General features: G+C 42.7%; 1 protein-coding gene across 1 annotated transcript in view; it reads right to left on the minus strand.

Annotated features, from left to right (window-relative positions):
* The window catches only part of LOC117668697 (vomeronasal type-2 receptor 26-like), a 38,484-nt gene extending 12,414 nt beyond the window's left edge, over positions 1 to 26,070 (minus strand). Inside the window, exons 1-2 of the mRNA XM_034422759.3 lie at positions 25,693 to 26,070; positions 24,427 to 25,125 (exon numbers count right to left, since the gene is read on the minus strand). Of these exons, the coding sequence (XP_034278650.2) occupies positions 24,427 to 25,125; positions 25,693 to 26,070 (1,077 nt within the window). The remainder of the gene's footprint in view (positions 1 to 24,426; positions 25,126 to 25,692) is intronic.
* Positions 26,071 to 27,849: the final 1,779 nt, after the last annotated feature.

A 27,849-nucleotide genomic window follows, 5' to 3' on the forward strand; every position in this document is an offset into this window, starting at 1 on the left:
TCCATCCCCAGACTTGTGGTGGGGATCAACCAGGATGCTCCAAGCGGCCAAGCAGCTGGCCCAAAAAAGGCTCCTGCAAGCCGGCAGGCACCTGTTGGTGAAGCAGGGCTGGCAAGATGCAACTGAGAGAGGGAGCGGGCACCACAACTGCCACCCCCACCTCCTTCTTCCCTGCCCACCACTGGCACTTGGCTGCCTGGACTTCCCCCACTTGGCAATTGGCAGTTACGGGGCTGTGGCTGGAGAAGCTGCCGGCCCCCAAAGGAGGATGGCCGTTTCCACCCCTGGAGAGGGAGGCAAGAAGGGCTGGCTGGCCAGTGGATCAACATCGCTGAGCCCCCACCTTGGGGCTTCCTCGTCGATGTCAGCATTCCAAATTATGATCTCCTTCAGCGCTGACATGAATGAAAGAGGGAGAAGCTTTGCTTTAATGCTGAGATGAACTTTTACCTAGTTCCCTGCTCTTCAGAAGATAGCGTTACCTGGGTGACAGAGGGAGGGGGGAAATTCCTGTGAAAAGAAAGTGCTTGGGACGAAGAGATGGATCTGCATGATGGCCAATGAGACATTGGGGTTGAAGAACGGAAAGGGAGGGGTTTGGAAGGAGGTGCCAGTTTTGGCTGCACACAAAGAGTTCAGGGATGTCGTTCTCCTATTCTTAAATAAAAAAAAGATTCATTAGAGACCTTGCGTTTGAGAATGAAGTTTATTTAAGATAGCAATGAAACCTGACATTCAGCCAAAACTCCTCCAAAGCCAGGCTGGCTGATTTTAAATCATCCCACTCCCTCCCAGATGTGTGGTCGGACTGGAGGTTATCTTCGGACACTATGGCTGAAGCCAAGCTTTTGGAAGAAAGCCTGCTTCAAGCAACGGGAGGAGGAGAACCGGCCGTGATCCTAGCCAGTTTGGAAAGTATGAAGGCTCAACTCTCCCCGTCTTCCCCCTCGGCAGAACTTCAAGCAAAGAAACGTGAGCCAGATAAGTACCCTGGGACTGTGCCAAAAGCCTCCGAGGCTAAATTTCCCTTTCCAAACGGGAAAGATAAAGGGAAACCCCTAAGTGAATTGGGAAGGGTGAACTGGCTATGGGAATGGGAGCAAGCCCGAAAACAAACTAAGCACCAAGAAATTCTAAAGAAGCCACTCGAAAGCCCCATAGATGAGTTGAAAGAGAAATTTGACTGTGCCACCCTTCAGGGGGAGGGGCCATCTTGCAGACCCAAAGAAAAGAGAGAACCAATCTGGGCTGTTGATCCAAGAGGCCGTAGGCCAAAGCGCAGCCCTTCCCCCCTCCACAGCAGGAGGAGGAGGAGCCCAACGACGCATCCATGGGTCCCCCCCCTCCCAGCAAGCAGCGAAGCCTAGATGAGGCAGCACCTCCCTACCCCAGGATGAGAGACAAGGCAGAGGACTATCAACACCAAGGCCGGCCCTACAGAGCTCAGCACAGAGAGGAGAGGGCAGAGAGAGAGGGACCACCCCAGTTCAGAGGGAAGTTCAATGGTGACCCAGACAATCTTGCCCAATTCCTCAATTCAGCTGAGATATACATAGAGCATTTTGGACACCTCTACCCTTTCCCAAGAGCCCTAGTGAATGTTATCTCGGAAGGGCTGGAGGGAGAAGCAAAGAGGTGGTCAGCATCCCTCTACAAAAACAGGGGCCCCCAGCTGCAAGATGCGGATGGGTTCTTGCAACTATTGAGAGCCCGTTATGAGGAGGAGGAGGAGGATCCCTATGTGGAAGACGAGCTAAGAAACCTAATGCAGAAGGAGAAGCCTATCAGAGAGCATATCCGTGAATTCAGGAGAGTCATTGGGACACTGCCTCCCCATACCAGAGCGATTGCTGGTGTATTTTTTTTTGAACAAGCCTAGATAAGAGAATTTCCCAAGTGACTGCTTATCGGGACATCTCAAACCGACTCTCTGAATGGTTCCGGGTAGTGATAAAAGTCGACAGAGGGCTGCGGGCGAACGACATGTCGAAACCACCAGATGGAAAGGAGAGGAGCCGACTGGACCAGGGGCCACTCAACAGACAAGAAACCCCAACATCACAGCCCACCCAGAGGCCAACTGCCCCATGGAACCCACTGAAATGCTACAGATGTGGGGGGAATGGCCACATAGCAGCAAGATGTGGAACCCCTAGACTGGGACCAGCTCCACCACCCAAAGCATAACCGGAACGAGGGCCCAAGCACTCCACCCACGTACCATGGAAAGCTCCCCAAATTCCAGTGTTTTTCGCTCACCTGACCGAAACCAGAGGAATCCCAGATGAGGGAGATCAGTCCCCCGAACCCTATGACATGGAGGACGAAGGCGAGGATGACCTAATGGTGAGTGGACCCGTCCATCCTTTTCTTTTCCCCATATGCCTAACAGCCCCCAAAACAGGGGCCCAAGGGACTTTCCAAGCCCTAATAGACTCTGGTAGCACAAGGTGCCTAATTAACCTACCCACAGTTCTAAAACTGGGGATCCGAGCTAAAAAGCTCAAACAACCAATTCGCTTTGAGCAAGTTGATGGGTCCCTAGTGGGGGGAGCGTACGCCACACACTTGACTGAACCCGTGAGACTGGAACTAGCAGATCACTGGGAAATGATCCGCTTCATAATAGCCCCCAAGATGACAGACCCAGTCATATTGGGACTCTCATGGTTGGACAAATAAGGCCCAACCATAAGGATGGCGGCTGGTGCCAGGGCGGCTTCCTAAAGGCCTGTAGGCCAACTGAGGTGGCATGGGACTCTTGGCAGCAGCCTCAAAAGTGGATTTCCCTGGTGGCTGGAGGGTGTTTGGCCCTTGGGGGCAGGACCACCTCCATGCAGACCCGGAGACCTCCATGGTGAACTGGAGGGGGCAAAACTGGGTGAGCACTATGTTCCATCAATTGGAAGTTTTGAGAGATTTGAGGGGGCTGGAAAACGTCTGTTGGCACTTGCTGCCTATATTTCCCCCTCCTCTCCTTCCTTTTTTCAACCGAGTTAAGACCTTGTTGGCCTCATTATGGCTATAGCTACCCAGCCTATCCTGACCTGCTGAGCTGTTCCTATTTTCCCCCATTTCCATCAAGCCATCTCTGAATCTCCTGCCTTGCAAGATTTCTCCTGAACTAAACTTTGAACTAATCCTTCTCATGAACTGGAGGATTGGGCTTTCTGACTTCTCCTAATCCATATGGGGAACTGGATCTATGGACTCGAGGCCGGTGTATGGCTGCCTTCACTCCCAGGTTTCCATCAAAGTTTTATTGGTCGGCCTTTGTGAGAGGACGGTCGGCCAAGAAATTTCCGGGGGTTGGATGGCATATCTCCCCCTCCACTGCTGTGAGAGGGCAATGGAATTCGGCTGCCTGTGCCATGGACTGGAACTTTTTCCCCTGTATTATAACATCATGGTGGTCTCCCGACCATGGACTATCCTCACCCCTGACGATTTAATGTACTCAGTGTCTGAACTCCTTGCCCTGCGAGATTCCCCCCTCTCGCAGGTTTGGCCCTCCACTCTATCGAGGGCCTATCTCGATGACAGATTTTGGAATCCTGAGAGATGGCATGGTGCGAGGAAGGGCTTGTGGGGTTTTTTAGGAAAGTGTTTTAATAAGATTTTAAAGGGTTCGGGGAGGGGGTCTTTTAACAATTTTTTAAGGGGAACGGGGAGGACGACCAAAGGGGATGGGGGGGGAAATCCACTAAGGTCAGAGCTGAGCCTGGCACGGGGCAACGGTTTGGAGGGTGCAGGATGAGGGATTGGGGAGGGGATGGAGGGCTATACCAATGAGGGGTGTACCATCAGCACGGTGGATGGGAGGGGCAGATATGGCGGGAGCAGGAGACCATATCACATGTCGGGGGTGCGCACTCGCTGTTTGAGAGCTATTGCGCGCCCCGGTCTCCAAGGCTCCCCTCGGATACTAGGTGGCTCAGATACTCAGGACCTGGGCCTTCGGCTGATGCTGTGCAATGCCAGGTCCATGGTAAATAAGGCCCCCCTCATTCACGATCTTATACAGGAGGGGGGAGCGGACCTGGCAGGTATTATGGAGACCTGGTTGGGCCCAGAGGGAGGGGTCCCTCTGGTTGAGATGTGCCCACCAGGCTTCAGAGCATTCCATCAGCCGAGGGCCCAGGGGAGGGGCGGGGGGTGGCGGTTATTATTAATGAGAGTCTTAGTCTGAGGGAGACCATTGTGCCACAGATTGCCGGATGTGAATCCCTCTTTGTGAGATGGGGTCATGGGGTTCAGATGGGCTTGTTGCTTGCGTATCTGGCTCCCTGCCGCACGGCAATGGCCCTGCCCAAGCTCCTCAACGTGATAGCCATGGTGGCAGTTGATACACCCAGGCTTATGGTCATGGGTGATTTCAACTTGCCATCCATCGGTGAAACATCTGAGATGGCTCGGGAGTTCATGGCTTCCATGACAGCCATGGACCTGACCCAACTAGTTCATGGCCCCACCCACAGGGGGGGACACACTCTGGACTTGATTTTTGTCTCTGGCCAATGGTTGAGTGATCTTATTATAGGGGATATAGACATGGAACCCTTGTCATGGTCAGATCACTCGCTCCTTCGCCTGGACCTTCAAACCGCTACACCCCGCCGCAGGGAGGCAGAGCCAATAAGATGGGTCCGCCCCAGGCGCCTGATGGATCCTGATAGGTTCCAGATGGAGCTTGGGCCATTTCCTGAGGATCTAGCACATGACTCGGCTGAGGACCTGGTAGCCGCCTGGGATCGGGCGGCTGGTGGGGCCTTGGACTGAGTCGTGCCTTTGCGGCCTCTGACCCGGTGCTGATCCCGCGCAGCTCCTTGGTTTACTGAGGAGCTGAGGGAAATGAAGCGCCGGAAAAGATGCCTGGAGAGCGGTTGGAGGGCCAGTCTCGCTGAATCTGATCGAACACTGGTAAGGTCGCATATTAAGGCCTACCTAGTGGTGATAAAGACGTTTAATTACTTTTCCGCCTCTATTGCGTCATCAGGGAATTGTCCGGCTGCCCTGTTTAGGGTGAACCGCTCCCTGATCCATCCGGGAGTGCGGGAGGATCCCCTGGAAGGCAGGGCAGAGGATTTTGGACAATACCTGTATGACAAAATCGCTCAGATCCGGGGGGGATTTGGACTCTGACTGGGTAGATCAGGGCAGGGTGGCGAGGAATAGTCTTGAGAATGTTATCTGGGAGGAGTTTGATGCTGTGACTCCCGATGATGTGGACAGAATTTTGGGGAGACTTAGTACGGCCACATGTTTACTGGACCCGTGTCCCTCCTGGTTGGTACTGGCTTCCTGGGAGGTTACACGAGGCTGGCTCCAGGGTGTTATCAACGCTTCATTGAGTGAGGGTTACTTCCCCGCTGCCTTGAAAGAGGCGGTGGTGAGGCCTCTCCTCAAGAAGCCGTCCCTGGATCCGGCAATATTGGCCAACTATCATCCTGTCTCCAACCTTCGCTTTATGGTGAAGGTTGTTGAGAGTGTGGTCGCGCGACAGTTTCCACAATTTCTGGAGGAAACATCTTATCTAGATCCATTCCAGTCAGGTTTCAGGTCTGGGCACAGCACGGAAACGGCATTGGTTGCGTTGGTTGATGATCTCTGGAGGGCTCGGGACAGGGGTTGCTCCTCTGTTCTGGTCCTGTTAGACCTCTCAGCGGCTTTTGATACCATCGACCATGGTATCATGCTGCACCGGCTGGAAGAGTTGGGGGTGGGAGGCACCGTATTGCGGTGGTTCTCCTCCTTTCTCTCCGACCGGTCGCAGTTTGTGTTGGCAGGGGGGCAGAGGTCGACCTCGAGGCCTCTCGCCTGTGGAGTGCTGCAGGGATCGGTCCTCTCACCCCTTCTATTCAACATTTATGTGAAGCCGCTAGGTGAGATCATCTGTGGCTTCGGGGTGAGATACCATCAGTACGCTGATGACACCCAGCTGTACATCTCCACCCCAGGCCACCCCAACGATGCCCTTGAAGTGATGTCTCAGTGCCTGGAGGCTGTGCGGATCTGGATGGGGAGGAACAGGCTCAAGCTCAACCCTTCCAAGACTGAGTGACTGTGGCTCCCGGCATCCCGATATAGTCAGTTGACTCCATCACTGACTAATGGGGGCGAGTCCTTGGCCCCCACAGAAAGGGCTCGCAATCTGGGAGTCCTCCTGGATATGCAGCTGTCCTTGGAGGAACATCTGACGGCTGCAACCAGGGGGACCTTTTATCAGGTTCGCCTGATTCGCCAGTTGCGGCCCTTTCTTGATCGGGATTCCCTGTGCACAGTCACTCACGCCCTCATCACCTCTCGCCTTGACTACTGCAATGCTCTCTACATGGGGGTCCCCTTGAGGGGCACCCGGAGGCTCCAGCTGGTCCAGAATGCAGCAACGTGGGTAGTGATGGGAGCAGCATGGCGCTCCCATGTAACACCGCTCTTGCGCGAGCTGCACTGGCTCCCGGTGGTCTTCTGGGTGTGCTTCAAGGTGTTGGTTATCACCTTTAAAGCGCTCCATGGCATAGGGCCTCGCTATCTTCGAGACCGCCTGCTGCTACCGACGACCTCCCAGCGACCTGTGCGCTCCCACAGAGAGGGCCTCCTCAGGGTGCCATCAGCCAAACAATGTAGGCTGGTGACCCCCAGCGGGAGAGTCTTCTCTGTGGGGGCACCTACCCTCTGGAATCAGCTGCCCCCAGAGATAAGGAGAATCCAAGACCTCAGTGCCTTCCGCCGTGCCCTTAAAACCCACTTTTTCCAGCAAGCCGGGCTGTCTTTGGAAGAAATTTTTTAAAAGTTTTAAATGTCTAATTGGTTTGTGGTTTTTTAAATTTTGGGCCAAATTTATATAGATTTTAATTGTTTTTAATATTTGTATTTCATGTTTTTAATTCTGGCTGTGCACTGCCCTGAGTCCTCAGGGAGAAGGGTGGTATATAAATTGAAATAAATAAATAAATAAATTTGGTGGCAAGAGGGGATCCACAGGCTGAGGATAGCAAATGGCCCCCAACCCCTGCCGCCCCGACCAGAAGAATTCCCTCCCATGCTGAGACCCCAAAGCCGCCTTCCACTGCAGAAGAAAACACCACCAACACAAGGATCCCTCCCGGAAGGTACAGCGAAGCAATTGGCAGCCGCACCCACCAGCGCTTGCAATGCAGATCAGATCCCAGGGGAGTACCAAGACCTTGCAGAGGTATTCAGCGAAGCCGAGTGTGACATTCTACCCCCCCAGCGCGAGACCAATTGTGCCATCGAGATTATCCCAGGAGTGTAACTACCCAAACCTAATATGTATGCCATGACGCCCCGTGAAATGCAGGAAATGCGGGACTACATAGACAAGAACTTACGAAGGGGATTTATTGAGCCAGTAAAACCAAGGGTAGCTGCGCCAGTCCTGTTTAAAGAGAAAAAGGACGGCTCTATGAGACTGGTGGTCAATTTTCGAAGTATCAATGCCGTTTGTGTACACAACTTATACCCCCTCCGCCTCATGAAGGACATGCTAGCCCACCTAGCTAAAGGAAAAGTTTTCACCAAACTAGACCTTTGAGAAGCTTATTACCGAGTACGCATCAAGGCAGGAGGTGAATGGAAAACAGCATTCAACTGCCCCCTGGGTAGTTTCCAGTTCAAGGTAATGCCCTTTGGATTGCAAGGAGCCCCGGCAGTGTTCATGCAGTTGATAAATGAAGTCCTACATGAGCACTTTTACAAAGGGGTCCTCGTCTACCTGGATGATATTCTCATCTACACAGAGACCATAGAAGAACATATACCCCTCGTCCACCAAGTACTGAAAAAACTGCTGAGGGCAAACCTGTATGTCAAACTGTCAAAATGCGATTTCCACCAATCACGGCTAGACTACCTAGGCTACCGAGTATCAAATGAGGGGATAGAAATGGACCCAGCCAAGGTCCAATCAGTTCTACAATGGCAGCCCCCTCATACCCGCAGACAACTGCAAAGCTTCCTAGGCTTTGCGAACTTTTACAGACAATTCATCCCCTCATTCGCAAAAATTGCCAAACCTTTGACGGACCTCCTAAAGACAGGAAGCCCAGTGAGAAACCCCACCCGGGACAACCCCTACAGTGGGACCTGACCTGCCAACAGGCATTCAAGACGCTAAAAGGAATGTTTGCGAAAGAACCTGTCTTAAAACACCCTGATCCTGAACAGCCTTTCGTCATCCAAGCAGACGCAAGTGATGTGGCAGTAGGAGCCATGTTACTCCAAAACAACAGCCAAGGTGATCTACAACCCTGCGCCTACACCTCCCGCAAACTCACCGACACAGAGAGGCGATGGGTGGCATGGGAGAAGGAAGCATTCGCAGTAAGATGGGCGTTATTGACCTGGTGGCACCTACTAGAGGGAGGCCAGAAACCGTTTGAAGTCTGGACTCATCATAAAAACCTGGAGGCCCTTAAAACCCCACGGAAACTGTCACCCAGGCAAGTCTGGTGGGCTCAATACTTCAATCGTTTCAATTTCGAGCTTAATCACATCCCAGGAGGGAGGAATTTCCTGGCTGACACCCTCTCCCAGATGCCCCAATACAACAGTGAGTGGGAGCAGGTAGTGAATGCCATCATCCCCTTGACCCAAGCAGCGGCTCAAGTGATCACCAGACGGCAACAACGTGACCAGCAGGGCCAACTTGCAAGTGACTTAACTGCAAAATTAAAAAATGAAACACTGACAGACCCCTGGTTCCGAGACAATCAACATCTCTTGACAAAAAGAGATGACCTAGCATGGAAGGGGACAAAGCTCTATGTCCCACAGACTTTACGCACCCTGATTCTCAAGAGGAGCCACGACGTTAAACCAGCAGGACACTTCGGGTTCCTAAAGACTCTGCACCTAGTACGAAGCCAGTTCTGGTGGCCCCACATGAGAAAGGATGTAGACAGTTATGTAAAAAGCTGCACTATTTGTGCCACGATGAAGACAAGACCAGGGTGCCCGCCTGGACTGTTGCAACCAGTAGCTGAGCCGACAAGACCATGGGAGGAGATTGCAATGGACATCATAGTAGACCTACCGAGGAGCAGTGGGAATACAGTGATCTGGACTGTAATAGACTTATTCTCCAAACAGGCACACTTCATTCCTTGTAGAGGACTGCCCTCAGCCCGCCAGTTATCCAAACTGTTCCTGAAACACATCTACCGCCTGCATGGAGTCCCCAGGAGAATCATCTCTGACCGAGGGGTCCAGTTCACAGCAAAGTTCTGGAGGGAGTTCCTACGACCCATAGGGTCATCCCAAGGGCTCAGCTCAGCATTTCACCCAAGCACCAATGGGGGGGGAAGAAAGACTGAACACTATGATAGAACAGTATTTAACAGTATTTAAGATGCTACGTCGACTACTAGTCCAATTGGGCAGACCTCCTATCTTTTGTGGAGGTCGCATATAATAATGCTGTCCACAGCAGCACGGGGCTAACCCCGTTCAAAGTAGTGAGTGGCATGGATTTTGTCCCCATGCCAGAGTACCTGAGGGAGCTCCCTTCCTCAGTCAGCTTGACCGACTGGATGGTAATGTTGAGAGAAACTTGGGAGAATGTTAAGAGGGCGCTGGCCAAGGCGGCTCAATCTTATAAGAAACAGGCAGACAAGCACCGAACTCCCCAAAGACCATTTCAGTTGGGAGAGAAAGTCTACCTTTCCACCAAGTACTTGAGACTTAGACTCCCGAGCAAGAAATTAGGCCCAAAATTTATAGGACCATTTCCTATAGTAAAAATAATCAACCCCGTTACAGTACAACTGCAGTTGCCACGGCTCTTGGGGAAGATTCACCCCGTTTTTCACAGTAGCCTTCTGAAACCTGTAGTGGGGACTACTTTAAGGCCGACATCAGGTGAACCCCCTGGGCCCCTAGTTGTTGGGGGCCAAACTCACTACAAAGTGCAGCGAATTCTTGACTCAAGATGGCACAGGGGGCGCCTCCAGTACTTAATTAAATGGAAGGGCTACCCATTGTCAGAGGCTTCCTGGGTGAAGAGCTCAAACATCCAAGCTGACCGCCTTATAGCAAAATTCCATGCAGACCACCCGGGCAAGCCGGGAGGGGGGGGTTCGCAGCCAAGGAGGGGATAATGATACTTATCTTGTTGTGTTTTTTTTCCCCTATGGGGCAGGTTACGTCGGAGAAGCGAAGGGAGAGGGGCCGTATGTCAGCGTTACAAATTATGATCTCCTTCAGCGCTGACATGAATGAAAGAGGGAGAAGCTTTGCTTTAATGCTGAGATGAACTTTTACCTAGTTCCCTGCTCTTCAGTAGATAGCGTTACCTGGGTGACAGAGGGAGGGGGGAAATTCCTGTGAAAAGAAAGTGCTTGGGACGAAGAGATGGATCTGCACAATGGCCAATGAGACATTGGGATTGAAGAACAAAAAGGGAGGGGTTTGGAAGGAGGTGCCAGTTTTGGCTGCAAAGTTCAGGGATATCATTCTCCTATTCTTAAATAAAAAAAAGATTCATTAGAGACCTTGCGTTTGAGAATGAAGTTTATTTAAGATAGCAACGAAACCTGACAGTCAGATCTGCCCGGACCTGCCTGCCAGATGTGGGAAGCCCTTGCCCGAGCCTGTGGCATGCATTCAGTACATGCGGAGGAAGCTCCGGGATGCCCCGGGGCTCTGGGGCGGCCAGTGGAATGGAAAGGAAAGGAAAGGAAATAGGAGAGAATGGAATGGGAATAGGGATGGGATAGAATGGAATAGCAATAGCAATAGCAATAGGATGGAATGGAATGGAATGGAATGGAATGGAATGGAATGGAATGGAATGGAATGGAATGGGATGGGATGGGATGGGATGGGATGGGATGGGATGGGATGGGATGGGATGGGATTGGGAATGGGAATGGGAATGGGAATGGGAATGGAATGGAATGGAATGGAATGGAAATAGGAGAGAATGGAATGGGAATAGGGATGGGATGGGATGGAATGGAATAGAATTCAGCAAGGTTTCTCTTCCCCGCCCCCTTTGCTCTTCTAGCACACTTTTCTTTCTTGAGAGAGAGAGAGGGAGAATGGAATGGAATGGAATGGAAATAGGAGAGAATGGAATGGGAATAGGGATGTAATGGAATGGAATAGCAGTAGGATGGAATGGGAATGGGAATAGGATGGAATGGAATGGAATGGAATGGAATTCAGCAAGGTTTCTCTTCCCCACCCCCTTTGCTCTTCTAGCACACTTTTCTTTCTTAAGAGAGAGATGAGAGAGAGAGGGACTTGTTGATTGTAACCTTCTTGGGACGGAGAAGAATTGCTGCAAAACTGAGTTTTCTGAAGTGGACCACTAGACTCGTAAACAAAAAATTATCTAGTAAAAAGAAAAGTCAAACAAAAGCAAATAAAACACCCCCAAGAGGAAAACAAATTAAAGTTTAATTTGTGTGTATTATTTAATGGACTGCTAAATTGGTAAAATGGATTGATAAATTGTCCACACCCACCCAGTCACATGACCACATAGCCACATCCTCCCACCATTCTGGCCCTTCAACAGTCTGAAGGACCGTGAAGTGGCCCCCTGTTCAAAAAGTTTGAGGACCCCTGCTCTAGAAAGAGTGCAGAGAAAAGCAACAAAAATGATTAGGGCACTGGAGGCTAAAACATACTGTATTTTTCAGAGTATAAATTACACCATTTTCCCCCAAAAAAGAGGGTGAAAATCTGGGTGTGTCGTATACATCTAATGTAGCCCCACCCACCTGCCGGCCCCCTTGTTTTTGAGCCAAGTAATTAGCCATATGGACCTTTACAGCCACCTATATCCATCTCAATGGTCAATGGTCTGGTGGCTCAGCAGACTAAAAGCATTGTGATTAACACCAGCTGTCTGCAATTACTGTAAGTTCGAATCTCACCAGGCTCAAAGTTGACTCAGCCTTCCATCCTTTCTAAGGTAGGTAAATTGAGGACCCAGTTTGTAGGGGCAATAAGTTGACTTTGTATAAATATACAAAAGTATGAAGGCTATTGGACTTCCGGGTTGCTGTTTGTCGCTGCCAGATGTTCCTTTGGGATCGTCAGCTTCCATCGCCTGTTAGAGCCGCCTTCACAACGGAATGGCGGCTCAAAAAAACTCCGTTTCCATGAGGAAACGGAGATAGAGCCGGCAGGGGTGGGTAGAACTCTCTGCGGAGTCCCAAAAGTTTTTTTTTTACTTTTGGGACGGAGCGGATGAGATGCCCCGTATCCCCAGCCGCCGCTCCGGGCTTTGGGAGACCTCTGCTGATGCAGAGCCAGGCGTCAAAAGCAAGCCTGCAAATTTAACAGACTACTCAAAGAAAATGTGAGCTGGACCTGTAATATTGAACCGCAAGTATTTTACTGATTTTTTTAAAAAAAATTACTTAAGAGAGAGGAGGAAAAGAAAGAGGGGAAAAAAAGCCTTTTAAAATGGCGTTGGCTGGAGGAGAGGCTGAAAGGGAAAGTCCTTCCGTTTTCTATTACTACAATGTAGCGGAATAAATACCACTGGCTACATTTGTAGACAAAACTTCGCTCCTGTGTCTTTTTCTCTTTTTTTTCCCTTGGAGATCTGATATTGTTGTTGACTGGAAAGAAGTCTTTCTTGCTTTTTTTTTTAACAAAGCCTGCCTGGGCGGAAACATGGCACTGAGACTCATAAAGTCAGATAAACAAGAAGGGGGGGATCCCCCCACCAACAACTTAAAGGAACAAGTCTTAATTCTTCAGTCTCAGAAACCTGATTTTAATATAATAGAATTTTTTATAGAGGAGATTGAAAGAAGGGAGGAGATTGTGAATCAGCAATTTGAAAAATTTAACCAGGAAATTAAAGAATTGGTGAAATCTAAGTTTGATTTTTTGGAGAAAAAATTCTCAAAAGTGGTTAATGGTTTTACAGGATTTATGATACAGTTGGACACAAATACTAATGTACTAGAGTCTAAAATGGAAGAAATTCAAGACAAATTGGACAATAGAATTCAAAAAATTGAAAATGATTTGACAAACACTCAGGATAATAGCTTAGAAGAAAAACCTAAAACGGATGCTGATCAAAAGTATGGTAATGCAGAAAATCTGCAACAGAAGATTGAAAAAGAGATTTTAATGGTACAATATAATTTCACAGAATATGCGATAAGATTAACAGGTTTGCAGGAAAATAATAGAGATGATTTAAGGAAAATATCTTCTGAATTTCTAGCTGGGATTCTAAAGGTTCAACCTGACGAAGTGTTTTGTAGGATCGACAGAGTTTATCGAATCAACTCTTGGATTGCTAAGCAAAGGCAATTGCCTAGAGATGTGGTGATTTATTTTACAGATAAGGAAATTAGGAATAATATCGTTCAAAATTCCTTCAATTCTAATTTGCAATTGTATGGAAGAAAGATTTGGATTTACAAGGAACTCCCACCTAAGATATTGATGGAAAGGAAGAAATTTGGTTTTCTGGTGAATGAGTTAAAAAAGAGAAATATCTCCTACAGGTGGGACGCCCCAGCTGGTATTATATTTAGATACCAAGGAGAAAGATATCAGCTAAATACTGTTGAAAGAGCGGAAGAATTTTATCAAAATAGGTTGAAAATGAACTTAACATCTCCAGGTATAATACAGGATAAGCAGAAGGAGCCGGAAATAAAGGTAAAATATCGAATTACAGAGACTGTACCAGATGAATTGCCTTTGGATTCATTGGATACCCCAGCTGGACTATCTACAAATTTGAGAGAAGAGGCATCTAATCTTAATGTGATGACTTATCAAGGCAAGGATAAACATGGAAACCAATGAAGGGATATACAAGGGATAAAAAAGAAATATGAGATACAAAAGCAAAACCAACAAGACCAATCTACAAAGCAGAATAAAAACCGACCAGATGATACACATTTTGTAGAAAGGGAACCAGGATGGAAACCAAACCCACAAAAAGAAAAGAAAAAAAGAAATAGGTGGCATAAAAATAGAAATTTCTAAATCAGGCAACAGTGAAGCCAGTGATTTTAAAATATGAACGATTATGTGTAAACACAGAAGAGGCGACGTATTGGTTAATATCATCCTGAGGTTTGTGGCAGATCTCTGCATGGCCGTAATCTGGGGACATGAAACGAGCCTTAAACTGATGGATTTGAATTATCCATTTTGGAATTTCTTTTTGTGTTGATAAACATATTATATTATCTTGAATCACAAGGCAAGAGAATTATGCTGGGGCATGCAGAAGATCGGGTTGTTACCCACTACGATGATGGGAATTAATAATCCTGATGAAACCCACAATTATTACTATATGGAATATAATTATAATGTCACTCGGGTGGTTGTTTTTACTTTTATACATATAAGAAGATATTTACTACTGATGGGGGCAGATATGATTGAAGATCCTGAATAAACTGTTGCACCAGTGAGCTATGTTACCCGATTATGGATGTTGGTTCTACCAATCCAGTGGAAAGACCTCAAAGAAGATACTATATGGATTATAAATTTAAAGTCATTGTCTTTTCTTTTTTTTTATTTAGATATAATGGAAAATATAGACATATATTTTTAAGTAGTGTGGGCAGTGAATCAAAGATGTTAAGAAATGTTGTGTATGGCAATTTTGCATGATAGTGGGTGAATAAGCTAGTTAGTAGATTGATTAGTCTAAGAAAAGGGATTTTTAAGTGTTATATTTAGGGGAGTGGAGGAAATGGATAGAGTGGAATAAATGTTAAACTAGATTTTATGGGGAAGGCCGCTTTGAAATGTTATAGTAATATATATAGAAGATTAAATGTTAAAGTAGGACTTATCGTATAGTTTTAAAGTGGAGAAGTTATTCTATAATGTCATAGTATAATGTCTTTTTTTTTTCCTTTCTTTTCTCTTTTTTGATATGTATGGATAAAGGGGGATGTTATAATATTAATAATATTTTTAGTAAGTAAAGGTCAATATCTAGAGGAGGGAGTAAGTAATCTGTTATGAATTAGGTTTTTTTTGTTATGAAGAAGTCACAGGGGGGGATGGGTGGGGAGGGGGGGTTAGGGAGGGGGAGGGAGAGGGGGGGGAAAAGGGAAAAATTTGTATTTGAAAACTTTTTCAATAAAAAAAAAAAAGTATGAAGGCTATTGCTTAACACATTGTAAGCCACCCTGAGTCTCCAGAGAAGGGTGGCATATAAATCAAATTTTTTTTAAAAAATGGTTGTTGCACTCACAGCGGTTCTTACAGGCGAGGCAGCAGATTGGGTGGCTGACCTACACAGTGCCCATGCCCGTGAGTTAACGAATCTTGGCTTATTCCTGGAAACATTACATGGTAGATTCGAGGATGAAACCTGAACTCAAATAACCGAAGGGTAATTAGTAGTCCTAAAGCAACGGGGAAGGCCAGCTAAGGAATATGTAAAGGAATTCCAGAAATTGGCTGGGAAGCTGAGGTCATAGCTGGAAAGACTCTTTTGTAAAGAATTTTTTATTTTTTTTTCCAACATAAACATAAAAAATAATTTTTTTTCAAGAACGAAGTCTGGGTCCGGTCACAAATGGGTACACTAATTTAACAAATGAAAAACAAATAATTTTAACATAAATTCCAATATCTTAATAATTTTTTCTATTATCTCATCATACATCCTAATTAAGGCAAAACTCCTTTTTATATTCAATTATAAATTCAATTATAAATCAAAATTCAATACCGCTTTATCTAAATTTTTTATCCTTTGCTCTTTTTAGCATCAACATTAAACACAAAGACAATCAATTCTATTAATCTATATATTTACCTTACAATTTTATCACCACAAATCTTAATTTCCAAGTGTATTCAACTCAATTCTTATTTCAATTTTAATCAAAGTTTCTTTCTATTTTTCTCGTTTTCTAAACCCAATCTATCCTATCATGTTCTTAAACTTTTACACAGAAATCTCAAAATTTACCATTTCATTTTAATTATCACCCAATGTTTTCTTTTTCACCCCTTATTAATAATTATTCTTATTTATTTTATTGTATTTATTATTTATTTTATTTTTCAGATTTCTATACCGCCCTTCTCCTTTCGGACTCAGGGCGGTGAACAGCCAAAATAAAACATTTGTACACAAAAGTTAAAATAGATTTAAAATAATTAAATAAAGTTTGGCCCATAATTTAAAACATTTCAATTAAAATCAATATCAAATTTTAAAAACCAACCATAAAATCAATGCAGCCCAGATAACTGAAAAAAATAGGTTTTAAGGGCCCGATGAAAAGTCCAGAGGTCTGGGATCACTTCTATCTCTGGGAGTAGATTGTTCCAGAGGGTAGGTGCCACCACAGAGAAGGCTCTCCCCCTGGGGGTTGCCAGCCGACATTGTCTGGCCGATGGCACCCTGAGGAGGCCCTCTCTGTGGGAGCGAACTGGCTGGTGGGAGGCAATTGGTGGCAGAAGGCGGTCCCGTAAGTACCCCGGCCCTAAACCATGGAGCGCTTTAAAGGTGATCACCAACACCTTGAAGCGCACCCGGAAGTCCACCGGAAGCCAATGCAGCTCGTTCAGGAGAGGAGTCACATGGGAGCGCACTGTTGCTCCCATAATCCCCCCCGTGGCCCCATTCTGCATCAGTTGGAGCCTCCGGGTGCACCCCAAGGGGAGCCCCATGTAGACAGCGTTACAATAGTCCAGACGAGAAGTGACGAGTGCTTGAGTGACCGTGTGTAGGGAGTCCCAATCCATAAAGGGGCACAACTGGCATATAAGGCGAACCTAATAGAAAGCCCACCTGGCCACGGCTGTCATATGCTCTTCTAAAGACAGCCGTGTGTCCAGGAGAACACCGAAGTTGCAGGCCCTTTCCGTGGGGGCCAATGATTCGCCCCCAGTAACCAAAGCCGCAAAGGCACGACACGGTCCAAAGCCCCGGCGGCCGCACTATCCCAGGCAGCCACCAGGTCTTCAGCTGAGTCGTGAGCCAGAGTCTCAGGAAATGGCCCAAGCTCCAACTGGAACCTATCAGGATCCATCAGGTACCCGTAACTGTCTTGTTTTCCATACAGCCAGGAAACAGGATGAAAAACAGAGCAGGTCCCAAAGCTCTGGAAGTAAGAAAGTCCACATTGAAGTCAGTCAGAAGTGTCTTACAAAGGCAGATAGAAAACAGGTGGTGGTGGGGAAACATCTCCATCAAGGGTGCAGTGGCCGCCCCTCCGACTGTAAGTCAATCGAAAGTGGTGAGAGGGGAGAGGGAGGACTTGTCCCGGCAGCAGGGTAAACCACCATTTTGTCCGCCTTTTCAGCCCTTTTCAGCCTTCCCTCTCCACCAAAGGTCTTCAGCAGCCTTTCCATTTGCAGTCTTAGCCTCCAATGATATCAATAAGGAGGACCTCACCCCTAAAATAGGGGTGGAATTAATCTGCAAGAGTTCTTCCGGATAAACCCTGTCGAACTTAAAACCATGATGGAGGGCCCCCCGCCAACATAGAGCTCCTCGCCAACCTCGACACCTGAAACTCTAGTTGACCCACTAGCCAACCGGGGTCTTGCTGGTGCCGTCATCATCGTCATTGACGCAAGATCTCCAAAACAGCCTCATCACCAGAATCTTCGTCCCATAGATGCCCCCTACTTCCTACCAGGCATCCGTGGTCCGTGGTCCAGTGAAGGGCAGCCCCAGCGACAATGCAACCAATGGCACCAGCGCTAGCCACCCTGGTTACAAGCCCACGGGCCGACTGGTCAGAATCAGACCCACCGCCATCCGCTGCTACCGCCATCGTGCGCCGCCATCCATTGCCGCAGACGCCGCCACCCATGGTCGCCCATAGCCGCCGACGCCGTCTCTCACGGGGAGCAGCAAACTCCTATGAGGCTCACATTCCGGGAGCGCTGGTGAGCCCAAAAACCCACCAGCGCATCGGCTTCATGCTCCGCCAGCTGGGCAGGGGGTCGTAGATGGTTCAATATATTCTCCTCATTCTCCTCCATTATTCCACCTATTATTTGGCTGATTTCCAGCATAGCATATTTTGGCTGAGTTTACCGCATATTATCCTCCTTAACTCCCCCTTTTATTTGGCTGATTACCAGCATTTTCCATTGTTTTGGCTGATTTCCAGCATATTTTGTTTTGGCTGATTAACAGCATTCTCCTCCTTAATTCTGTATCCTTTCTAGGTCTGTATCTGGGAAAGGGGGAGAGGTACTCAGCCAAACTGTGCAAATTTCCACCTGGATGAAGGAACCCAAAAGGACAATAGAATTGGCCAGTCCTTTCCCTACCCATTTCCTCAATCTGGATCCTGGTTTAGTTGCCATAAATGCCAGAATCATAGTCATAGTTTTTGGCAATACAAATGAAAGGGCCACTGAGAAGATAATGCCAAAAGTTGTTTGTCGGAAAAGGCAAGTCATCTTTTCAGGTCTTCCCATGAAGAGGAAGGAGCAGAGGAAGCAGAGGAGAAGGGAAAGGAGGAGGATACAAGTGAGGCTCCAGTTGTTGGCTGTGACAATTGGAGTCTCTCGATGTATCCAAAATATTCCAAGCACGAGGACTATAATCAAAGAGAGAACAATAACAAATGTAACAAAGAGGATTCCCAAAGTTTCATTATAAGAGAGATAGCTAAACACTTTGGGAATACATTGATTTTTGATATTCTTGGGTTACTGATTTTCTGGACATTTCATGCAGACATCCATATCAAGAAAAAGAAGAAAAAGATGTTTTTTCAATATAGCATATTTTCTATCATTATAGAATAATTTAAAAACTTTCTATCAGTATAAAATATGTACAGAACAATTGATATTGATATGAATTATCTATTTTGTGAAGAGATGATACCAATTATTTTAATGCCAAAACATACATCAGTCTCACGGCATAAATTTAAACTTGAGATCCTTTGTTATGCACAGACAATGTTGTTCGAAAAACGAAAGCAGATAAAAGGGGTTTCTGTCTGCTATCTGCATTTGTACAATGAGGGATTTACAAATAGGTCCTTAAGTGCCATTCCTGTTTGGATGAGCAATATTTGCAATTTCAGAGACAAATACGTTTGTAGAAATAAATATTATAAATATTTGATAATAAGAGATCAATTTGATGTGGTATTTTAAAGAACAGATAGAATAAGAAATTGGAGAAGCCTATTTTGTCTAAACTACGGAAATCAATCAGAACAACCAAATTAAATGACTTAATGGATCATAAATTATTTTATTAAATTAAACTGTATTTTTACTGGAAAAAACTCTTACTATTATTGCAGATGTGACAAGAGTAATGCTTCACAAAGTTATATTTTTCTGACATCGTATATATTAATTTGTCATTTGTATTTATTTGACCATGGCGTGGAATTTAATATTTTGAAATAGTTACATATTTACAAATTTTTGAACTACATCTCCAATAAATCGAAAGTAATAGCTGAATTGAATATCCCAATAAACATCAATGTTTTCCCAAAGTGTTCACCTATCTTATAATGAATGTTATAATGAACCTTTGGGATTTTTCTTTATTGCATTGTCTACTGTTTTCTCTTTGCTTACAGCCCTTGTGCTTGGATTATTTTGGAGGCATCAAGAGATACTAGGTGTAAAAGCCAATGGAAATAATTTATACAATGGAAATGTATACATATATTTTCTTTTTGCTTAGAGACTTATTTAACCTTCAACAGTGGAAGGATAAGTATATGACCCAGATTACCCAGTCCATTTAAAACTGATGTTGCCTTGGCCTATGAATAAATTCATTTAAAATTCATTTAAGCATTTCTGGCTTAAATGACAATATATCTTTATAAAAAACATTTAGTTTAAAATTTTAATTACATATAGATCAGGTGAATTGGTAGCGGCGGTGGTGGGAGGCTCTGCCCACCCATCGCGCACACACATGAACGAACCGGTTGCAACAGTATTTGGAACCCGCCCCTGATACATACATACATACATACATACATACATACATACATACATACATACATACATAAATGCACCAGACTGGATTTTTGCTGTTCAGCTAGCCAAAGTCCTCATATCTTTTTGTCCTACCTATTTCATCAGAAATCTGTCCTTCTGAACAGGGCACACAATCATAGCAACAAAATTTCTCTCCTTCCTTCTTCTTTCTGCAGGAGCCTGGATAGCAGTGGTCATTGCACACAGAAAGGGGAAGCACCTGGACAATAATAGGTATGAGAGAGTCAGCGGTTAAAATACCTCCATTAATACAAATTTCCCAAACAAGAACCCCCATCCAGGCTGAAGAAGCAGAAGAAAATGAAAATGAGAAACTTGGGTGAATAAGAAGGAATTGGCCTTGGCTTCTTTGGATGTTTTAGTAGAAGACTTGGAAGGGCAAAAAATTATGTTTTCATAGAATCTGACATGTGTTTGGATTAGTCCTAATGAATTCATTTGTTTTGTTTTTTTTTAACATGAGCAAATGCAATCCAGATTCTTTTGCAGCCAAAATGTTTTAAGTCAAAATGTTATATTGTACTACAGGTAGGTCCTTACTTACAACCACAATGAGGTGCAGAATTTCAGTCATAAATCGTTGCACTTGGAAGTTAGGACACTACATGAAAAATTCAATTTTGCAATCATTTTTAAAATTTTTGTAAAGTGAATCACATGATTGTTAATTCAATCAAATGCTCATTAAGATAAATCAATTCTGCCAAATGTGTATTATTTGCTAGAAAGTAAGTAAAAACTCTGCAAATCATGGTCATATGATAAAGGGACACTGCAACTATTCATAAATCTGAGCCAGTTACCATGTGCCTGAAATGTGATAATGTGACAACAAGGGAGGCAGCAGTCTCAACTTTGAAGATGGGTCATAAATTGCTTCTTTTTTCAATTCATAGTAAATTTTAAAGATTGTTAAATGACTGACTGTAGGACTATGTGTAGTTTCATTGGCAATTTGAATATCTAAAGCACAATTGGATGCATTTGCTATAAACTTGCCATGGAGTCATTAATGTTCAATTGATATATAAAAAATCTTCTGGCTCATCATCTGAAAATCTTCAAAAGGGGATCTTCCTCAAGATGGTTACTGAATGGTAAGGTAATTTTTCTCTCTAACTGACAATCTGCTGATTTTACTGCCAAGAGCTGGGTTTTTTGGCAATGTTGCTCCCTGGATATAATGGGAGCACATAGGAATAACTCAACAAGTATTTTAAACAATCATGGACCCACCTAGGAAGAGGAATCTTGAAGGTTGCATTTTCCTGTGAGAATGATTGGAAAGTCATCGATTATCCATCTTTCCTTTTGGTAGTTCATTTTCTTAAGCATGCTTAGGTTTCAACTTCACTTTTTAAAGTTTCTGTTTTTCTTTGCTTCTTATTTCTAAAATTTGACTTGTTGAATGCTAATTTATTTTAACCCCTGTTGGACTCTATCTATTTTTTTCTATCCTTCTCTCTCCTTTGATCTATTTTTTGTTTTGTTTTGTTTTGTTTAACAACTTTCATTTTTCTATAAGGAAACTATGGTATGGCATATCCTGAGTAGTGAAAATGCTATCACTTGATTTATATTTTTATTGGACATTCACTACAGGGATTTTCTACTTTATTAATTTTCAAAAAAAAAAAAGTAGGATATTTTCTTAATCTTTCTTTTAATGTTGGATTAAAATATCCAGAAAATAATTCCTTGGTTTTCTGTCTATTTTCTTATTCTGTGGGACATTACTTCAATGTTTCTTGTTTCCTGTTTTTGAAAAATTCTCTTATTTACCCTTACTAAATTACACTGAATAACAATCAGATTACAGACAAGGTCATGTAACTAGCATCTGAAAAAAGACCATTTGATAACATATGATCCCTAGTTCATATGATAGATTTTGATAAAATAATAATGGTTGCAAAAAATGCAAGTAACTGTAGATAATTCAGATTCACAAAAGTATTGTGATCTGAAAGTAGCAGATTCCATTAAAAAAATATGGATTTAAAGACTCACTTGCACATGCCTCCTAAAATTCAAGCCTACAATCTTTTACAACAGTAGAAAAGTGACTGAGTGGATAAGTGATAAATTGGTTTTTTGTAAGAGGTTCGAAGAAGATTGGGAAATGAATTTATCACATTTACCTGGAAAACAATTTCTTTCAGAGATTTTAAGGAAAATAAATCGACTTTGAAGATTGGACTTATATTTAATCAGGAAACAATTGATAAGAGATGGTATTAAGAAACAAACATATCTGATCCAGGACTAATCAGTGTTATCTCTTGGAACAATCAGTAATAGATAAGAAGCCATGATAAATTTTCTACAAGTTGATTACAATAACAGTTTCTTAACAGAGGATTTTGAAACTTTAATCATTATCATTATTATTATTGTTATTATCATCATCATCTATTTTATTCATTAAACATGAAAATCAGTCAACTGAACATTTAAAAATGTATCACAAATATTATTGGCTGGTGCTGATGGTTGATATGGATTGTTGTTATTATTGTTGTTATTGTTATTGTTATTATTATTACTCCAGTTAACTAGTTTGTCATTAATATAGTATTTAGATGGCAGATTAATAATCTGGAAATAGAATTAGTAATTTAAAATTTGGGGGGCCTGTTTTGCAAGGGATGGGAAACTAATATTGTTGTAATATATTAGTCAGCATTCAAAGAGACAGGATAATATATGCATATGTGTTAGCTTTTTATGCATTTTTAAAATGTCTTGTTTGGTGTATATTTTTTCTTTGTTTGTTTCTTTAAAAACATTTTTGGAGTCTTGTATTTTAACTTTCTTTGAATAAAATTTTTAAAAGTTTTTAAAAAAGAAAAGCTCCAAAAGACCAAGAAACTACTTTCTTCAATTACTGCCATGTATTTGATAATTACTTGAAAGAGTACTTTTGTTATTAGTTGAGAATCTATAGCTTCTTCTTATATGGTTAGCGCTTTTGTGCCATACAATTTGATTGTCATTAAGACTTAATTCTTTGCCTGTTGGAGCTCGAGGTTCCAATGCTCCAACCTTGATTCGAGAAAAGGAATTATTGGGAAAAGTAATCCAATTTACAACATCAAAACCCATAATCAGTTCTCTGTTTTCATCAAATGTAATAGTGTGTCTCCCATACTGTTGTTGAATATGATGCTTTGCAAGAAAGAATGAAACTGTATTTTTAAAAAATAAAAGATATTAACAGCAAAACTTTGAAATCACAATCACAAAAAAATATTTCAAACTGAACTATCCTGCTTGAAAAATAAAAATGAGGATTATGAATATCTTCAAATCAGTGTTGACTGTTGTTTGAACAAAACTCTGCAGTGTTTTGGGCAAGATGTCCAGAATTGTTTTACCCTTGCATCCTTTCTAGGACTGAGAGAGAATGACTGGTCTAAGGTCATCAGCTGACCTTAGATAGGCCTAATTACAAAACATGCATTTTTTTGGTTGCATAGAATCTGAATGCACTCCGCAATAGATATTCAGATAGTGCTTTTCAAACACCATGAAAAAGTGGCCAGTCTTCATTGACATAGATGGATCATCTACATTTAATAACCTAACCTGAACTTTAGCACCCAAACTTTAGAAGGCATGGTATTTTTTTTTTTTTAATTTGATTTATATGCCGCCCTTCTCCGGAGACTCAGGGCGGCTTACAGTGCGTTCAGCAATAGCCTTCATACTTTTGTATATTTATACAAAGTCAGCTTATTGCCCCCACAAACTGGGTCCTCATTTAACCTACCTTAGAAAGGATGGAAGGCTGAGTCAACCTTGAGCCTTGGAGAGATTCGAACCAGCAATAAATTGCAGGCAGCTGTGTTAATAACAGGGTGCTTTAAACCACTGTAGTACCAAGGCTCTTGGTATTACCTTTACTGCATTCTAAACCTCCAAATAACAAAAATAAAGCTTAATATATTATTGGTTCTCACTTCAAAAACAATACTTCATAGTTTGGCATGTTTTCTATGGAATCCAAAACAAATTAACATGTAAAACTACAGCTATTAGGGAAAACAATAATGGCCATCTCTGGAAAAAGACAGTAAATTCGGTAGAATGGAAGTCTTCCTTCTAAACAAAAGATAACCTTTTAAATTAATAGTTATTTTGTTACCCAATCAGGAAAGAAATATCCCTGCAATACAACTACTAATGCAAAAGCTTTTATTCTCTGTAAAAGGAAGTATTTTTTTATTTAACAGAATTCATTGTTATAAGAGTGCTATGTAACATCATGACCACTAGCATCACTGCACGATGTAATTAAACAAATAATTTTTGTGTGTTAGAAACAAAATAAAATACCTGCCATGGTTTTAAATTCTGAAATATTACTTGTTCTGTTCCTATTGCATTTCTATGACTGGATCTGGACTTGAGTAATGCATGCAAAGAATGTACCATAAGAAAAGCTGCATTATAAACGTTGTAACTGTGACCACTCATTCTCATTTCAAATAATATACTTGGCAGATTCTCTAAGTTCTCATCTCCAGTGCATAATAGGTTGCTATTTTCATTTAAACTAGAAGAGTGTAATGGGCAGTCAAATGCCTGCTCCCAAAAATTATGAATGAAATTGTCTTCTTTTGCCCAGTATGGCCTTACACTGTGAAGAAATTCGTGGAATCCAGGAGGCTCTTTTGAGCAAATTGCAAATGACAGAAAACCATAGAAACTCTGTATATCCCAAACTCTCTGAATGGACAGTGATTCAAAATTCCAATGGGAAGTAACAATCCACACTTTACCCAAAGATGGCATTGAAGTCCAAGATGCTACAAAGATGATAATTCTCAGATTTTGCATGGCTGGAATTAGGGCGTAGATTAAACACACTTTGACTTTATCATCCGTAAAGAGTTGATCATATATTAACTCAGTTGCAATCAAGTGTATATATTCATCGATATATGCCTTCTGCGGTGTTCTAAGTACAAAAGCATAACCAATGTTGTGTTGGGAAAGCAATGGTTCAATTTTCTGCAAGAACATGTCCCCATAGTCATCATCCGCAGCCAAGATTCCAATCCAATTCCATCCAAAATGCTTAAGTAATCGAATAACCCCAGAGTATTGATGCATTTCATTCAGGACCATCTAGTACAAAGATGGGAACAGATTTTTGTCTTGATTTACTAGAGAAAATGTTCCATAGGCAAGCTGAAAGACAATATATATCAAATAATTGATTTGATTTGATTATTTTAAACAATTATTTAAAAATATGAAATTGGATTTATTTTCATTGTAACTGAAGCAGAAAGTCAGCACTGAAATGTTGGTGAAATTATATATTTCAGTTCATATACATTGAAGTATTGTATCAGTTAAAACATAGCATAATATCAAAAGCCAGGCATATATTATCTGAAAAAGTGTTCTAATTTGACTGCCTGAAGGGAGTCAAGCAACATGTAGTGGTCCAACAACTTCAAAACTCAATGACAACAGGAGTTTGCTAATCTTCAATATTTGGGGAAAATTGCAAAGAGTCCTTAGTTTCTAAATATTTAACCATTTGTGCAGTTATATTCATGTTAATTAAATGTGCAGTACAGATTTTGCCTTGTGAAAGTCAATTCTTTAAAGGATTCTGAAGGTGCTTTAAGAAAAGAAGAAATTTTAAAAAGTTAGCATTTCTAGTGAGCCATCTCAAGGATCTACCTGTGGAATCTTGTAGTTGGCAAGAACTGTGGCCATGTTGAATGAGTTCTCTGTCAAAAGTCCTTCAATGGCAGCAATAAATGCTTTCTTTAAATCACAGGTAAAGTTGGGAACAAACTTCTGCTGTGTAGAAAGTAAGCTCAAGGTTGCCTTATAAGTTATCTTCGCAGGGAAGTAATTGTTCACAATGTGGAAACCCAATGTGATGTTCGATAAGAACTCAGGGTTCCTATTGATCTCCTTGACAACAAACACCAAAGCAAGGATGTGCTGATACACCTTCAGCACAGAACTGCAATAAAAACTATTAATTTTACTATTAATATCTGGTTGAATTGCGGCGGGATCGGACACAAGGAGTGGGTACTGCGCTCCCATGCCAATTCTCCCCATTGGTGGGCTCCGAAAGAAGCCAAAACTTCCCTGTAGGGGAGACAAAGCAAAGAGTGGTGCCCTGTGAGGTCGAGGAGAGTCACAACTCTCCTACCTGCCCCAGGGTTTTCTTCTTCTGTCAGCCATGATGAGGAGAAGAGGCAGCCACAACATGGCTGCCATGAAGCTGGGGCAGCGGAGGAACACCTAAGACTGGTGCTGGAGAGGAGTTAGTGAACAGTGATTGGAGCTGGGTGAGAAAATTCTTTTTTTTTTTTTGTTTTTGCATTTAGTCCCTAAACTTAAAGGAAAAAAGAAGAAAATCCAGAGAAGAAAAGAGACGCTTGGAATTACCTTTTTTAAAATGGTGAACAACCATAGAGAGAAAAATCCTAGACCCAAATGAAAGGAACTGAGGGGAAAAAAGCTAAAGATTTTTTAATCGAAGAAAATTGGATTTTAAATTAGGTAGGCGTTGTTATAGAAGGTATTAGAATATGCTAGAACTATGTACCTGAATTGATTTGAGTATTTAATTTAGTCTCTATAAATTGAATTAAATTTGGCTTTAATTTGCAACATTTGAAACAACGCTGAATCCTCTGTTGATGCTGCCATCTACTGGTGAATGGAATATACTACACCTCTACAAATCTAGGAAAATTTTGACAGAAGAAAAAAACATCTTTTTGAAGGATTGTGGTGATACTAACTGCCCTATAATTAATTAATTTAATATTATGATAATGAAGAGTTTTAAGTAAAGTAAAGTGGCTTTTGTTGGGTGGAAACTGTCTGGACCATTTAAATGGAACTGATTAATAATCCTGAGATGTAAACAGCTATGATTATTGAACTCTTTGATGAGCAAAAATTGGAACTGAATATATTGTTTGTGGCCCTGACTAAAAATAGACTTATTAAACTAAGATAAGATCTCGCCTTTTCAGTGAGATTTCAAGAGACATGGCGTGGATGTTTCAAAACATTAGGGATACCATGACAAAAAACCAAAGAGAGATAAAAGAATCCAAGACATGAGTAACAAAGTAGAAAATGTGATACAATTGGCAATGAATAAAGACCAAAGTGTACAGGAAAGAGATTGGGGGGTGGGAGAAAGAATGGAGGAAAAGTAGAACAGACAAATCACCAAATAAAACAAGAGGATGAGAAAAACTTTTTGAGAGATATAAAAATGAAATTAGAATTCATTTACTGAGTCCTTCGGGAGTAGGGCAGTATATAAATCAAATAAAGTAAGTAAGTAAGTAAGAATTGGATAATCTGGAAGATGCTTTTGAAAGGGAAATAGGAATATGGGTAGATACTCTGGAGATTTGGCAGCTTAGGAGGATAGAGATGGGAGAAATATTGAGATGGAATAATGAAGATATAGCTGTTGACAGAGACAAAGATCCAAGAGAGGAGTATGGGAGGAAAGCAAAAAAAGCAAATAAGAATTGAAGTATTAAAATGGGCAAGGGATGATGGATAGAATAGAGCTATTTTTTAATCTTTGTTTTCTTTCTTCTTTTTTCTAATATAATTATGGCCTGATTAAAAACTAGAAATAGAGGTAGAAATAAGAATTAGGGGGAATACTAGTAGTTATAATTTTTATATAAATTGAAAATAAGTAATAATTAGATGGAAAGATGAGAGGTTGAAATACGATATTACAAGGCATGTGCAAGAAGATCATTGACATCAGAATGGAACACTGAAATATTGAATAACTACTTCAAAATAATTAAGTACAAACCCAATAAACCTTGAAAAAAA

This window comes from Pantherophis guttatus, chromosome 4 (assembly GCF_059756535.1).
Source record: "Pantherophis guttatus breed Tessera chromosome 4, ASM5975653v1, whole genome shotgun sequence".
NCBI lineage: Eukaryota > Metazoa > Chordata > Lepidosauria > Squamata > Colubridae > Pantherophis > Pantherophis guttatus.